The following is a 17845-nucleotide window of genomic DNA, read 5'->3' as shown; positions in this document are numbered from 1 at the left end:
AAGCAATGATACAGTTTTTATTTAAACCCACTGTCTTGGCATATGAAAACTAAGATTAAAATCTATGAAACAAATGTGAGAATATTGTATCTGTTACATCGCCCTATTCCTCTATTAATACAGGAATTTGGCTAGTAACAAATCCCAGATGCCTCCTGTTACACCTACGTATTATATGAAAGTGCTTCTGTTCTGAAAATCGCAGCAGCTGAAATAGCACACGGCTCCTTTATCACAGTCTACAAATTGCATTTCTGGCTTCTGGAGTTAACATCAGAGCTATTATACAGATGAAGGCACTGAAGAGCCCTCTTCTAATTCTGACGTTGTCTCCAAAAAGCCTCATGATTTTATTCTGAATAAACCACCCCATTTCACAGAAAAGGCTCTTACAGAAACTCCCTGAGGCCTTCTTTATCATCCCCCCTCACTACAATTTCTGTATTTCCACACACATACTAAAAAAAAAAAAAAAAAAAAAGAAAAAAAGTAATTATTCCCATAAACTAATTTGCCAGTGCACAATACTCTTGACCGCCAAAAGACTCCAATACTCAATTCGACAGTTCTTCCAAGAAGTGACCCAAACACACTTCTTTTACTTTTTAAGAGAGATCACTGAATAAGCCTCCAAGGAGGTTTGTTTAATTCTGTCAGACTTCACATGTGGCTCTTCTCTGTATGCTCTATCTACAATGGCATACTCATACAGGTTTTCTCTTATATATTTTGTCTACATGGTGCATGCTTTTTGGGGTGGGGACTCAGTTTACACTATGCCTACTGTAAGGTGGCCTCAAATTCTGCTAGCACATCATCTAAAGTGCTGTGACAGAGAACTGAGATTGGTTGCAAAGGGGGCTCAGTTTTTGCTCACCCCCTACAGTGTTCTCCTCTACTCTCTGGATGGCGCGGGCTCCGTGTTACAACTTAAGAAAGGAGGGGACCTCCTTGCTTCTAAAGCATCTAACCTTCTAGATTTCATAGTGGAAATGTTACCATACCCTGGTCTTTTGAAGACTATTTTTTTCAAGTGACTTCTCATTATTCTAAATAGCATCACTTGGAAGATGTTTAAAAAAACAGGGGGGAAGTCTCCAGGGAAGAAATCTGTAGACTCCTTTCTTTGACTCTGCATTCTTTTGCAAACTACTTAGTGCATGTTCAGCACACTCTGAAGCACTGCTCAATTGTGCCCTGAAGAGAAACGGGTATTTTCTAGAGGAGATTTAAAACAGTTACAGAGGGAACACTACCTTTAAATAGACAAGGAAAACTAATGATGCTGCACTAAAAAGTAATTAAAGTTACTGCAGGGGCTTTACCCTCAAGGAGGTAAATTACTGTAAGCCCCACAGAAACAAAAGCTGCAATATAGTAAAATTATATTGCAGTAATCTACCTATCCAGAAGAGTGAGTGGAGAAAATCTAAATCTAAAGCATAATTTAAAACACCCTTCATACACATGGAAATTTCTGATTGCAACCACTAGGCAGGGAGATGAGATATATATTCCTAAAGAATCATCTGTGCTGTAAAGAAAATTGAATGCTCTGGAGTTTAACAATGGGTTAAAAATAACAGGCTTATTGCGTTGGAAAGTCAAATTACAGGTATTCCTAACAGCTACAGTATTCGCTTTTCTACACAACTTTATGGAACCAGACAGCTAAAAAAGAAAAAAACCTTCTAAAAGTTCAGAATACCACTTTTTTCATTTTCTATTAATGCGCTAGCACTGGAAATAAACATGTTCCCCTTTTGCAGGATCTTCCTGTTAGTAACAGTTGCACATAAATAAAGTTTTCTAAACAAACATCTTATCTTTTTATGGAAGGAAGTCCATTAATACGGAATTGACGTCCTTCCCTGAAAAAAAAGAATCAGTGCTAATTCTTTCCCATAAACTAAAGAAATAAACTTACACCCTGAGATTTTTTACTCTATTTTCACAGCAAACTGGATAGTCTGCACGTAGATAAAATAGAACTGTTTGGGTTTTCTTATAAACAAAATCTCTGTTGCTACCTTGCCACTTAATACTGAATAATTAATCTCGTCCCTCGGTTTTTGATTGCTTCATGGAACTTGTGCTTCATTTCAACTGTAATCCACACGTTCTTGTTCAAACTACAGGGCAGCCTGGGAGCAACTTTCAGCCTGAGAGCTTCAGAAGCCCACCATAAACTGTTTAATATTTTGACCTATACCACCATTTTCAGAAAGATGTCCTTTACCCAACAAATGCAGCAAAACAGACTCTAGCAACTGTGCTCATAATCTACTGTGCTCTTCATTGGCTTTGTTAGCTACACAAGACATTTCTATTGCCCAAAATTAACTTCATCATGGAAAATCCTCTGATGCAACCTTCATCTGTTTCCCTTCTTCAAAATAGCTCTTCCTTTAGACTAAGAAAATTTGAAGTTGACATTGTACTGTATGCTTCTTGCAATAAAGAAATACTTTTCTCCCAATGGCTTCAGAAAGCCAGTACTTTAATATATTTGCAACAATATTGAAAATAGAAATGTTAACATGGTTAAAGAGAGTTTAGTTTTTCAGCGGTTTTGTGCAACAGAATTTAAAATCTCCATGCCACACTGCAGGGAGACCAGCCTAAGAGAATGGTAGAATAATATGGTCCATGATTACCATACTTTTATAAACTTAAGAGTTATAATGCCATGGTATTTTTGTACAAAAAGATCTATTTATCTTGAACACATTAAATGTTTAACTCTGGGGGACACAAGAAGCCGCATCAAAATATTTACAGTAGGAATTTCAAAAGGAAATTTTAAAAAAGAAAGCGCACCAAATTTTGCAAGAAAACATTGTTGTTTCTCTTCAGCTGTGTCTATAATAAATGAGTGCTATTTCAAAGGCACATATTCCAATTTTGAAAAATGAAACACCGCTACGTTCCAGCAATCACACTTTTAGACATCGTAAGAATGAGAAAATAAGGTTCCACAATCCTTTACCAAGAGTGTGCATCAACTTTGCTTACACAGTGCTTCACTGGAGAAGGCACTTAACTTATGTCTTAATGCAGATAAATAAAAGAGTGACGGGGAGTGAGACTGAGCACTAGACGACTCCTCCTCCATTATACTGAACTCAGAGATTCCTTCCTGACTCTATTTTGCACTAACACAGTTCGCTTTCAAAGATCAGTCTGCTGTAGAGATGACAAGCCCTAAGCAGACAGAGTCAGTCCACATTACACAACCTTGAAGGTATTGGTTCCTCGCATTCTTATTTGGCATCCATGTATAGCTTTACACACTGACTTTTACAGTTTACATTTAGAATGTAACACTTTTTGTTGATGGCGGAACCCGATGTCTTAACATGCTTGCGCATGTTTAGTAACATACGTACCTGAATGTCACTATAAAAACAAGAACAATTTCCTTTTCCCTTAACTCTATTCTTTTCAAAGGGTTAGGTCCTCAGAAAGGTTTCCCTCCGATTTCTGTTTAATTCTCGATAACTGTATTGTGGAACAGTGACCTTTTTTAAAAGCAAAAACAGAGCACTGCTTTAAAAGGTCACATGGCACAACTCAGAAAGCAGAGCAGATCTTCTGGTATCCCACGGCAGCACTGGAAACGGGGATGTAGGCGACAACTGACAAGTATCTGGACAAAACAGCACGCTGAAGATTTTTGTCAGTCATTAGAACTGCCACCCATTTTCCAGGCCTGCCATGGCCAATAAGGATACCTAATTACCCCACACAATTTCCAGCTGTTCTGTCTTACTTTTTCTTCACCCTCCTCCTTTTAGCATAATGCTTCACAAAACTTTTCTGATTTAGAAAGATTGACATGGGAGAAAGCCTGGGGCAGTCCCAAGAAAGGTCAGTAAATATGTACAAAACTCCAAGACTTTTGATAATTTTATTTTGTAAGATCAAGAGGTTTGGTGAGCTGTAGTTAATGGCTAACCAAAATATCTGTGAATGACTTTAGCTCCCATGAATGAACTGATGGTAGCCAGCACAACAGGCAAAGCAGCCCATTCTGTGGTGTCACCGTTACCTGTGCTGCTGTCTTGTCTTGTCCACTCATCTCCACGTTCTGCAACGCAGGTGTCACAACTGGTGGAGGAGGTGCTCTGCGTTTTTTCACTTCTGGGTTTGCTGTCATTCCTGAGATGTTACCAAGGGACAGTGATGGACCCAGGCTACTGGACCGAGAATTCACCGAAGGGGAATTTGGTGCTGTGGAAAAACCCTGTAAATGGATTAACATCTTGGATTAACATCACTTTTTAAAAACAATGGGAAAGAAAGAATTAAAACAAGACACATCTGGTTACCGCTTAAACAATGATATGAATAATCAGGTATGTTCCTCTGCCAAAGTTGCTGAATTGCAAACTGTAACTTTTGGAAACTTCTAAAGGTCAACTGGAACAAAGCTTACAGGCAGTATTAGTAAGTCAGGAGGCACGATGAGCACCTAATACAGTTTAACAGTAGTGCTGATGGGAACACTACTACTGCTTGCTATTTAAACTATAAGCTTCATCGAGACACATAATTACAGTTATCCAAATGCATCTGCAGTTGTATTTAAATTACAAGTAATACACATTTCTGAAAGCAAGATTTACTCTTAAATGAGAACACTGTATTAACCATATGCTGTCTCAGGCTTGTCTATTTTATTATCAATCTGACTGATTTACCTGAGTCTTCTCTGCAGATTTACGTAAGATAAACTCTGCTACCATCAAACTATTTCAAACTTACATGCACAATCAAGCACAATCATTTACAAGCTACTGAAAACAACCATTTAACCTAGTCAAAAGAAGTCCTACTCACAGGCACCACTCTGGATTTTAACCAGCCCAGATGAAAGGAGAAGCAGAAACTATTTCAATAGTTCCTTAATATTAAAAATAACTTTAGTTCTCATCGAAAACTTAATAAAATCAATAGAAAAAGTTTCACTGAGTTCAGATCAAGGCCTTAATACATTTTTATATTAATATACAAACAGAAATATATGCAGTCATATAGTAGTAAATCTACAAATAGGAAAGACTAGGAAACATGATTGCTTGAAAATATCCATTTTTAACTAGTTTTGACACTAAAATTCAACATAATTACTTTCTTTAATCTGCTAATAAAGACCTTGCAAAAACTTTTCCCACAAAACCTGTGAGTTACCTTTTGCTATTTTTAATTAAGAGAAGCTTCCATATTAAATTGAAGATCTTACTTTTTAAATAAGTTATGAGATGGTCGCTTCTTCTTGGAAATGGCTTCTGTGAAATCATAAAATGGTTTGGGTTGGAAGGGACCTTAAAGATCACCTAGTTCCAACCCCCCTGCCATGGGCAGGGACACCTTCCACCAGACCAGGTTGCTCAAAGCCCCATCCAACCTGGCCTGCAACACTGCCAGGGATGGGGCAGCCACAACCTCTCTGGGCAACCTGTTCCAGTGCCTCACCACCCTCACAGTGAAGAACTTCTTCCTGACATCTAATCTAAATCTACCCTCTTTCAGTTTAAAGCCATTACCCCTTGTCCTATCACGACATGCCCTTGCAAAAAGTCCCTCTCCAGCTTTCCTGTAGGGCCCCTTCAGGTACTGGAAGGCTGCTCTAAGGTCTCCCCGGAGCCTTCTCTTCTCCAGGCTGAAGAACCCCAACTCTCTCAGCCTGTCGTCACAGGAGAGGTGCTCCAGCCCTCCGATCATCTTTGTGGCCCTCCTCTGGACTCGCTCCAACAGGTCCATGTCCTTCTTATGTTGGGGGCCCCAGAGCTGAAGGCAGTACTGCAGGTGGGGTCTCACGAGAGTGGAGTAGAGAGGGAGAATCATCTCCCTCAACCTGCTGGCCATGCTGCTTTTGATGCAGCCCAGGATACGGTTGGCTTTCTGGGCTGCGAACGCACATTGCCAGGTCATGTTGAGCTTCTTGTCAACCAACACCCCCAAGTCCTTCTCCACAGAGCTGCTCTCAATGCATTCTCTGCCCAGCCTGTATTTGTGCTTGGGATTGCCACGACCCATGTGCAGAACCTTGCACTTGGCCTTGTTGAACTTCATGAGGTACGCACGAGCCCACCTCTCCAGCCTGCCAAGGTCCCTCTGGATGGCATCCCCTCCCTCCAGCGGGTCGACCGCACCGCACAGCTCGGTGTCATCGGCAAACTTGCTGAGGGTGCACTCATTGGTATCACCAGTGATACCTATTCTGGAAGTAGAGGCTGATGACCGTGGTTGATAATGCTGTTCTTATCAGAACAGAACATGCTACTGCACTTGCAAAACTCACCCATCAAGGACACAAAGCTCTCAGGTGGAATTTTGTCCAAAACCACAGAATACATACTGCCAGGAAACTAAAGGCCACCACAAATCCCATCACTTTCCAAATAAAAGAGGTAGTTCTTTGAACCTAAGTTCTCCAATCTGGAAACTGGTGGAAAATGCTTTGCCTCAATTGTATGGCTGCCTCGTCGTTGTGGTGGACGTCTGGATTGCCACAAGGGTGTAACGTGCAGTGAATTTGACTTGTGACATGGCACGGTAATTCTTCTCCACAAGTGCCAAGTGCAATCTTAGGTAAAAATTAACAACATGGGGCAGCAAGCTCAAAAAGACAATGAATTTGATTTTAGGACCGTTGAGAAGCACTGATGAAGCATAAAGAGCTAAAAAATACAGCAATGCAAAAAGATGTATGTAATACAGGTTCCTGACTGCCTGGTAAAGCTCAATGTTCTATAGATTCCTGTGAAAGCAACTGAAAATGCTAAATGCAGATAGCAAACTGATTTGTCTTGTCCTGCATTTACTACACATGTGATAACCAACACTTAAAAATATCAGCTGGATGCTTTTGTTATCTTTTATGCTGCACACTGCACAGCAGACGTCATCTTGGAATAGTATATTTAGCACAAACAGGGTTTTACTGAAGCATTAAAGCAGTATTTGCTACATCTTTTTCATCACCAGTTTCTCTGAACTGAATAGCATCAATAGCTTCTTCACTTTTCTAGCAATGAAGAAAAAAGCTTGTGGAAAAAGTGGAAGGTGGGGTTTAAAAGAGTAGGTCTAATCTTATAAAGAAATATACTCTTTTCTTGGCCCTGTATCTTGGGCAGTGGAAAAAATAATGATCTCATCTGTAACCTAAAAGTTTTAAGTCATTCTTAGTGCATATTGTACCTGGTTCTATCAAATAAAGTTTGTTTACTCCTAAAGAAATTACAGGGTTCCAGGGTGAAATATAGTCTCCTCTTTTCACACACCTACAAAATCACTGAAGAAAATAATTTTACAGTGTATTCTACAGGTATGCTTTTGTGACTCTTTTAATTCTTTGATTTTCCTTGCTGGATAAAAAGGTTGAGAAATTTTGTTAAGAGATTTAAAGATGTATACTACTAATAAAAAACCCCTAAGACTTCCCTCCTAGCATTACATACACAGAGTACCAGTAAGAAGATAGGATGTATCCAGTTTCAAATTAATATCCTATTCGATTCTGTGTCAAGGTCTTGTGGCTGAAGAGCTATGAGAATCCTCTTCCAGGCAACAGATCGCTATGAATGAATACAGTGATGAACAACTGAACATTTGAAGGCTGGGGTTTTTTTTTAAAGCTTGCATATCCTAACAGAAGATACAGGGAAAAAAAATAATACTTATATGACACTATAAATAGTTTACAATAAAAGGACTTCAATGAAATTAAAAATAAAAACTTTGGAAATGCAGCTACATTTTCTTTTCCAAGTCCAACCTTTATATTAAAGCCCATTATTTAGTCAGTGAGCATTTCAAGAATGCTCATGTTAAGACTGTTCCCCTAAAATAAAAACTTGCTACAGCTTCCAGGAGAATGGAATGAGGACAACCTCAAAGCAGTTTTGAAAGCCCAGTCATTCAGCAATGAGATGTTTGTCTAACTGGAGGCAGACCTTCAAGCTCTCCCATGTGTGCAGTCATGTTCAGTAGCTTTAAGAGAAGAAAAAAACCGTTGGACACAAACCACTGACACAAGTGTTTTTGGCATGGCTCGTCTTTTGTTGTAAACCTAATCTAGAGACAACGCCTTACCCAGCTTTTATATTTTATGTTGTGCTAGATGCAGTGCAGCTTCTTTCCAAATCACTGGATTTTGGAGGTTTGGTTTTCAGGCAGGTTAGCAAGGCAACTATTAAAAGCACAGAGCATTAATTAAGCAAACTTGTAGGGACCTGATACATACATACCACTTACCCAAACCATCTCTCATGTCTTGTTGTTTTAATTGGTTATCAATGGATCGATTTCAGTGGAATTACTCAAATTACAGCAGTGTAAGTAAGATGAAAGCCAAGTTCAAGTACTGCAGCCAGTGTAGCTGGCTAAAAAATCAGCCCTTATCCTCTGTTTCATTTGCAAATAGGTTAGCATGAATGTTCTGCTCAGAATCAAAATCAATTCCTACAATCCGCTTTAACTGCTTTGCAAAATAAAAAAAAAAAGGAAAAAAAAAAGAAAAATAATGTCCGAGAAAGAAAATTCATGGCAATGAATTATATAAAGAGCTTTTAAAAATGTCTCCCAACTTGTAAAATCATAGTCTTTGGTAGACCACTAGTGTTAGAGCACTTTGCTAGCAGTTCAAACAACAAGTAATGCAAACTAGCAAGAAAAAAGAAATAGTTTCCTCTTCTTTTTTTTTTTTCCCCCCTCAGTTAATCCAAAGCAAACCCAGCAAAAACACAGACACACCAGCATAAGTCAGCAGTCAAGTTAGACTCTAGTCTAGCAAGGGTCTTGAACATGTACTGAACCACAACCATGGACTAAAGTCCATTTCAGTTCCATGTTGGAAGGAGGCAAGAAACAGCTGCAGTGCCTACATACGGTGCCATCAGGTTTCACGGATCCATTGTTTCATGTTGTACTTGCCAGCTAGTTTTTTCCCTCTCATGAAACTTCTGAAATCTAAGGAACTTCCTTTTTTTCTAACGTACAAGATGCTTTCTTGGGGGTTAAGCAGTTTCATTTTAGGATTTTTTCCTACCAGTTCTTCTAGTTGAAATTTAGCTTTCAAAGACTTTTTGGAAGGGCAAAGAGGAGCTGTTAAAAACACAGGAGTATGAACGCTCAGAGTAACCTGGTGACTTAGGCATACCAGTCCCATTTTCAAAAGACATTGAAAAGTCAACTTTCTACAAGACTACCAAAGTCCATAGCCTGCTGAACTCAACACAAGCTAGATTAAGAGCCTAAAGCAGAGGCCAGTCTGTGTTCCAAGGTCATCAACCTAGAATGCAATTATAAGACGTCTTTTGCAAACTACTCACTTTTCAAGAATCAACAGGAGCTCTGACATCTTACAGATACTTCTGAAAATTTTCACGTTAATATTAATAAGGTAAGATTAATCTATTAAAAATATAACTGTACTGCTGTGAGAATTCCATTTTACAAAATAGATGTGTATAAAAATGGAAGTCAGCTTATGTTTGTTTTCAGAAGATATCCCTCATATATAACTCTCTTACCCAAAGCCCTGTTATTAGCATTTCCTTGATTTCCTGATGACACTAAGTGGCATTTAAAGGTCAGCAAGGAAGAGACTGCAGCTCGCCTGTGAGAGTGATTTGACTTCCCGTTCCCTGTCCACACCGGTCAATAAAAATTTTTCAAAATGTCAAGTTCTTTTCTTGTGAGGTTGCTACAGCCAGGCCTTTCTTCCGCAGCTCTTTGCCAAAACTCACATATTTTAGCTCCCAGTCTTGTTATGCAATTTCCTTCTGAGAAGTTTTTAAATCAAAAGTAATCAATTGAGCTGTTTTTAAGCACTCAAAGTACCAGATGTATCAGCAAAAAGTAAAGATTTTTATTTTTTCCAAAACAGAGACAAAAAATAAGAATAAATGTATTAGGAAATAATTTTTTTTTTGCAAGCATACCATGGGTAAATACAAAAGGTAAGATTTAGAGCAGGCAGACAAATCCATCTACTTGGCGACAACAAGAATATTTATGCCTATTAGACATTTAAACTCCATTAATGCAAACTTTTATTGATTTGCTGAATGACACCACAACTGATTACAACTGGCCATTTAAAATGCCAGACAGGTTATTTCAGACCTACTGCACAAATTGAAGTAGGAGGCTGCTTTCCTTGACATGATAGTGAAATTCCTTATACTAGCACTAAATCTGATAACACTGAAACTGAATTAATCCAAAGTTCCTGCTTCAAAACCAAAGCATATTACTTCAGTCATGAGATTGCTTGGAGACAGTTTTAAAAAAACCCAAGATTGTGACTACTCAGATTTTCCTTTCTAACCAGCCACACTGAATACAGTTTGGTTTTTGTATTCCCTGAAGCACTTGTGATTCTGGTACTTGCATACAGTCTGCAGTCAGAAAGGAAAAAAGTTACCCTTTTCCTGCTTTGACCTAAAAAAAAATAAATGCATTTTTATGCAATTTACTTTGCTTTATTATCTCATTGCATTTTACTATTGGTAGGAAATGATCTAGTCACCCATCACAATATTAAAAGAGAAGGAGCTATTTCATTTCCACAACAGTAACTCATACAGGCAGCATCATGTTAATTTTCTATGTCTAGTGAGTAGGCTTTCAAGGTTTCACTGTAAAAGTTTTGAGTTATACTTCGAAGTCTGTACAACTGCAGTGCTATCTTATGCTTGTATAAGTTTATGATAGTATCTAGCTAGCAATTCCAGATCTTGCTGTCAGGGCCCATTTGGTGGACACCAGAACTTATACAGCCAGAATTAGAAATGCCTGAGAATGTCCTCTCTCCTGTGCCCCTGCCAGTCCTCCCTCACAGTGGCCGACCACATTCCTCTCGTTTTAGTACAAAGTTTGTCGATCAGAAATCCTAGCAGTGCCAGGTAGGTCACCTCCCTTTACAAAGTCATCCACTTGCATCTCCCAGCACTGAAGTAACGTGACCCAATCTGTCACCGCAGAGGTTACTAAACCTTCCTATGACACAGGTCCACATCATCCGCAATTATGCTGTTTTATTGCTTAACTATCCTTATCATTAACATTTTTTTCCTTGTACCTTAACTATAATTTCCCTTCCTAGAAGTTTATCTGATTACTTCTTGTCCTCACTTGGGTAAGGTCATGTGATGTAAAGCATCTTTACAGCTAGGAGCACAACCTTGGTTTCCAGCGCCAACTGATTTATGTTCACTTTGCACCTCCTGTGATGTCCAACCCCTTTTTCCAGTAGAAAAGCTGAAGAACAACTAGAGGGAACTAGAACAGTGGAAGCCTCCAGGAGAAAAGCTTTCCAGAACAGACCGATGGTCTTAGATGTGCACTACGCTGAGGACAAAGAGGGAGCCCAACCAGAGAGAGCTTCCAAGAATCTTCTTTAGTTTTTGTTATACTTCTTGTGTGTGAAGCAATATTCAAAACTAATTTTCCAATTGAAAATCAGATGGATGCTAAATGAATATGGCAAATTTCACAAGTAAGTTGATTACTTTTTTTATGAACAGTCAAGGAGTTTGATGTTTGGGAATATAAACTTTTTATTCAAGTCATTAGTAGGTTAGAAAACGTGGATTGGGAATACATGCATTCCAGCTAAACATGAACATGTATTTAAATTCTTGCAAATATAAAGCATCAGATGCAGTAAAACCAAGCCTAACTGCTAATATCAACATCACCTACTACTACCACTTCCCTCAGTATTCAGCCAGTCTGAGAACACAAATTTAATCTGAGTTCTCCAAAAGTGAATACACTAACATTGCACATATAAAGCAGTGGAATACAGATCTATAAATTCAACAATGTATATATAATATTCAAGCAACTCAGAGATTGACAAATCATTTATACTTTTTCAAGATTTTATGATAGATGTAATTCCTCAATGCTTTGAGAATAGAAGCTTTTAAATCACCTCTGGCCATTTAAAATTCAGTGTATTTCCTCCAAATAATTTCTCCTGTTTCAATTTTTCACTCTTCAGATTCTCCCAAGTCACACTACTCTTCATGCTTAACAAAACCTTTGTCTATTACTGCTACCCAAAATCACTCACGTCAATCTGAAGAAGTCTCCCTGGTAGAATGAAGACAACAGTCATAGTATCAAGGGAAATGGATGCAATGATTTTTTTCCAGCACAGCATTACATGCAGAAAAGGGAAGACAATCTAACTTGATTTACAATGGTGTGCTTGATTCGTGTCTTCTGTTTAAGTGACAATGTGTTTCAAATAAATTCATAGTTTTAAAAAAAAGTAGCATCCCAACAGAATTCGCAAAAATAACCTTTCTTGACAGGAAAGTGTAGACACTACCCTTTCTGAATGGTGGGACAGACGGAAAGAAGGCAGAGCCATGTCTCAACGACTCAGAAGGTGGGAGCAGGCAGCATTCTGCCTGGTGCTAACAAGAAGACCAAAGTGTATAAATCAGTGTTTGGAAGGCACACATAAATCATTTGTGCCCTCTCCTATCAATCTGGACACCGAAGTCATTGTAGTAACCAGCAAGCATGTATCCTGTAGACCTCGTGAATCAGAGCCGAGGAACTTGTTAAAAAGAAGGGAAACATGTCTTCGACTCAGAGCTGTTAGCATTGACAAGTCAGCCTCAACTCAGTGCAGTGAAAATACACTTGCTACAAATCTTTCTAATGCATAACAATTTCTCTCACTGTGTCCTATGAAGGATGAAAAATTGTTTTGCTGAAATCTGAAGCTATTTAGCCACAAACAAAAGAAACTTAGGTTGCTAAACATTCTTTTCTGAACAAACATAATGGGCAAAGCAAGTAGGTGTATGTTCAAAAAACCAAACTTCAGCTCAAAACCACACTAGTCGATGTATTTTCCACTTAATATTCTGCTTTCCACGAGATTCTCAACTTCCAGAAATACAGCTAAAAAGCTATGAAACGTAAAATTATTAGAAGATATTTCAACATTGGTATAAATCCAATGACATCCATGAAATAGCCACAAGCTGCAGCACGTGTGCATTACAGGTATCTTTGTAAGTGGATATACTAAGACCACCGTGTTTATTAAAAAGCATGTGCATGTCCAATCCCTTAAAATGCCACATTAAGGTGACAGACACATCACAGAGAAATCATAGACATATATGCACAAGCTTCCCAAACATGCCAACTTCTTTCATGCCCTTCTTGTGCTATGCACCTGATAACATCAGGCTAACTGATAGCACACAAAGCATGTGGTTTGGTTTTTTTTTTTTACTTTCTGGATGACAGATGCATTTTGAATACCCCTAAAATGTAAATATTCTTGCTTTTGTTTTGGATATGTAAACCCTAGCAAGGCAAACCCATCATTTACATAGCATAGAAAACATTTCTGCATCGGATATTTTCTATGCTACTTGGTAGTTTAATGGAAACAGTGCTGTCCGTCACTCCAGAGGGAGGTAGGAGTGCAGGCTGCAGACACAATCTGAAGTGAATTCCATAGTCAAGCTGAACCACAGGTGACAATCTGGGATGCTGGCAGATGCTTAGGATAAGGTTTGTTTGTATTTCACACAAGTGTAAAATGATTTATCTTGACTTTCAGAAGTGCGTGGACAAGCTTGTGTCTCATTTGCTAGACTGGTGTCTTTTTTTTTTTTTCCTTCTTCTTCTTTTTTTAATATCGTTTTGGGAAAATACCTGAATCAATTTATGTATAAAATGAACCCTCTCAGGGCTGATTTACATCCTTCTGGTCTGCTAAAAGCTTATTTCCTACAAGTCCAACTCTTTCTGTCACAGTGCACTGTCAAAATGTGTCAGCCTATAAAAAAAGGCCGTATTTTGAAAATAGATTTTTCGTAACTGTCAAAAATACAAATATGTAAAGGCAATATAGGGAGAAAGATTAAACCCAAAATATTCCCAAGAGAGAATGGCTAACAAAAAATAGGCAGTCAGCAAATTGAGCTACTCGCATCGCTTGTAATTTTTTTGATAGCTATGTGCATGTATGCTAAGTAAACATATCATTACCTGATAGTGCAATAGATAGATGAGAAAGAAAGATTTTTGTCACATTCTATGCCAGATCAAAAAAACCCAGAAGAGCTAATCTATAAGGAAAAGGAAGGGGTTATCTATTCAAGATGAAGTATCTCATCAAATGGAGACAGAAGATGGGGGCTTGTAACAAGAGATGTGCAGGGAGTTCAGTAAATTATAAAAGGAAATGGGAAAAAATGTGGAAAACACTACAAGTCTCTCTTGGATATTCGTCCAAGCGGTACAAAAGCAAACGCAAAAGAACTAGGAAAGAACACAGGAAGAAGTGAGGAGAGAAACAAAAACACAGTCATTATGGTGAAAAATGAACCGAATCTGTTCACCGGATTCGACCAGAGAGGAAGTCCTTGCAGAAATTCAAAGACAAAAATCTGGAAAAGGAGAAGAGCAAAGCAAAAAGCAGAAGACTTCAATGGATGTGATGATAGCGTACTGGCTCGTATCCTGGGGAAGGAACAATGAACTAAGGAGACTGTGCAGGACAGAAACCATATTCTGCAAGAAAACTCAATGATTGCTCATATGTTAGCCCGGAAAGATGGCAATGTTAATGCTCACTTGTTGACATAAAGACAGTGAGGGAAAAGTCACATGAACAGAACTCAAACTGGTAAAGATTCAGTACTGAAAGGCAAGGGGGTTAGTATATAGATTTGTGAGCGTGTAATAAATATTTCTGTGGTAGGGATTTAACGCATACTGAGACATGGAACGAGGCAGAATGGAAGAAAATAATGAAAGAAACATTTTAAAACCTACCAAGAGAGGTCTAAAAGCCAATGACAGACCCTAGTGGAAAAATACATTTTAAAGAAACCTGAAGAAGAAAGAATTACAGACAAAAATTCACATGGACTCCAAAATTCAATTCAATCCCAGTATAGAAAGAAGACAGAAAAATACCAAGCCAGAAGGAAAACAAGGAAAGAACATTTGAAAAGAGGCTATTTATGCTTGGCCTTGGAAGGCCATTAGCAGATCTAGTGAGAGCAGTCTTGGAAGAGTGAGGACGGAAAAAGCCAAATTTTCTTTGAAAAGGCTAGTTTCTCCTTTCACTTACACTTTTGCACTATGTGAAAATAGATTAGCTCAATCAAATAGTGTTCAACAACCAAGCCGAAAATCAGAATCTGTCTTTATTAATGGTTTGGCAACAGACTTCAGGAAACAGGGAGTTCAAAAGGTCAAAGACCAACAACAGCAAAAAAAAGATTTTCGGAATTTTCACTGGTGTTAAGCGTTCATCAATCATAAATAACCACAAAAAGGATCAGGGGTCTTGAGCAAAATGAATTCATCATTGCAGTAAGAGTTTATTTTCTCTAGGCTTACTAATTCTTTCAAATCAATCAGCCCATGTGTTTGGTTCATGGAAGACAGGAGTTGTTTTATTTGCAATATATGTCCTTCTGAAATTCAAAATATTTTGAAAAACTACTGAGAAGAACTTCTTCTGCAATAAATTCTTTTAACATATAGTAACTATCAAACCACTAAAGTTGATCATCTTCAATATATTTTCATTGTAGATATGCCAATTTATACTGGAGGAGGAGATGGAAACTTTGCATAAAACATACAATTTTAGAAATATCTGCTCTAATGTCTACATAGCCAACTTTTATGGGGACCAGAATTATGAATGGAATGGTTCCTGGCATGAGTTTTTTGGGTGTGTATTTGTTTGGTTTTGAAGAAATAATTTTTGGTTTTTTACTGACTATTTTTATTCCAGTTAAATTAAAAAGTGTTTTCCCCCCATTTTAATGAAAGTGTTGTCATTACACAAGTTTTCCAGAGACAAGAAACATTAATGATCAATTCTCCTCATCATTCAGTGTCTGCTGAAACTCTGACATGTCTGAGTTTTGGCCTCTGAAAATCTCTACTTATTACAGCTGATGATGAATGGAGAAAATCTGTACTGAAATTCAAAGCCAAATTTTCACCAAGATCTGCAGAACTTCTCTAATGTCAAAGGAATTGCTCTGATTTACTCAAGCTCAGGGAATTGAATTCCAGCTCCAGTCCCTATAATCCAATTCCGACACAAATACTTTGTTAATTTAGAATGAAGTTGTGCAACTGGTTTTCCCTTTGAAGTCTATGGTAACTGTAGGTGTTTAGCTAGAGGGAGACAAATAAAATCATCCAACTGTCAAAGCAAATTTTCAAAAAGGAAGTTTTACACTTCTTAATAGTATAACACTGCCAAAAATATTACTGAAAAACAATGCAACCTCTGAAGATTTTAAAACTTAAATTAGAAGAACAAATCAGCTTTTGAACTCTGAAATGAGTGCAAATCTTAACACAAATCCTAATTACAGAGTCACTAAGAGGATTCTAGCAACATGAATCAGAAGTCAAGAGCCAGGAATGTTACTGTTTCAATTAGCTCTTTCAGATGTCCGGATGCGCACGTGTGAGTGTGTGTACATAACTTGTGTGTGTACCTACATCTATCTACATACAAACACAGGTACATATACACACACAAAATTTATTACTTCAATTTGCTTTTTCAGATGCCTGTATGCACCTTGTGAGTGTACGTACACATACTTACACACACTGAGAGCAATAGGCTGGGTCTGAAACCCTAAGGGGTGGCCTAGGCAAGCGCTCAAACTGTATCTGCATCTTTCATGCTGAGAATTTCTGGCCACAAATAACAGCACTGAAGCAGACCAATCCTTTAAGGAGATATGACAGCTTGCTGCAGAAGACAAAAACAAAAGACTAACTCACAGGCATCGTGCTCACAGCTTGATGCTCAGGTATTGATGCCAACGAACCATGCTGAATTATAACAGCTCAATATTTAGTCCCAGATCAACATCAGTGGCCAGGAGTACAGAGGTGAAGAGAAGGTTTAAAGACAACACTCTCCTGCTCAACAATGGATAGAGCACATCCAGGTGTCGTACACATCCATCTTCTGTTTCATAATACCTACAGAAATTAAGCTTGTCCCATTAAAGGAGATGAACAATTTGGATAGAAAATACATATGCTTATACCGTGAAGAAGTCACAAGCAAATTCATTTCAGGATCTGAATCATGCATGAGCATGAAATTCAGATCCAAGCTTCCTCTCCATCCTGGAGGATTCTCCAAAGGCTATTCTCTTTGAAGAATAATCAATATCCTGAACATGGAATCATAGGATATCTCAAGCTGGAAGGGACTCAAAAGAATCATGGAATTCAACTCCCTGCTCCTCGCAGGACTACCTAAAATGACGCAAGTTCAATAACTGGGCACAGAAGAACAGGTTAAGAATAAAGAAGCAGACCCCCCTTTGAATTTTCTTAGAATTATATTCAAACATTACTTCAAACATCCTTGGCCTTTTATTTTTTTCCTGTTGTGAGCACTCATTGTTATCCTTTTAACTCTGACCTTGTCTAGGCCACCCCACCTAAATAAAAGTGAAGCGAGAATACAGGATACTGCAAAATGACTGGAAGTACAGCTGTGCCGGAGCCCAAGCTACTTCAGCCTTTTCCCACTTTTTATATATATATAAAAATATATATATAATTTCATATTTTTATTTTCCTTTGCAATATACTATAGCCAGCTAAGTTTCTCCGAGCCTAGGACACCAGAGCTTGACTTGTAAATGTTTGTTATTCCTAAGAAACTAATTTCCCACTGTGTATAGCCTTGTTTCCTTTGTGAATTTAGTGTGAAATACTAAGAAATCACAGCTCTCCGATCTGTTTATTCCTGCTGACTGGAGTATTCCAATCCACTGGAGTGCACTCC

General features: G+C 38.2%; 1 protein-coding gene across 9 annotated transcripts in view; it reads right to left on the bottom strand.

Moving 5' to 3' along the window:
* Positions 1 to 17845, bottom strand: part of COBL (cordon-bleu WH2 repeat protein) — a 211184-nt gene that overhangs the window by 70979 nt on the left and 122360 nt on the right. For all 9 annotated transcript variants that reach the window (XM_030011755.1, XM_030011752.1, XM_030011753.1 and 6 more), the window contains one exon: positions 4052 to 4246. In XM_030011755.1, coding sequence (XP_029867615.1) covers positions 4052 to 4246 — 195 coding nt within the window. The remainder of the gene's footprint in view (positions 1 to 4051; positions 4247 to 17845) is intronic.

This window comes from Aquila chrysaetos, chromosome 4 (genome assembly GCF_900496995.4).
Source record: "Aquila chrysaetos chrysaetos chromosome 4, bAquChr1.4, whole genome shotgun sequence".
Lineage (NCBI taxonomy): Eukaryota > Metazoa > Chordata > Aves > Accipitriformes > Accipitridae > Aquila > Aquila chrysaetos.
The sequence above is the reverse complement of the archived record's forward strand: the minus strand, read 5'-3'. Positions and strand labels throughout refer to the sequence as shown.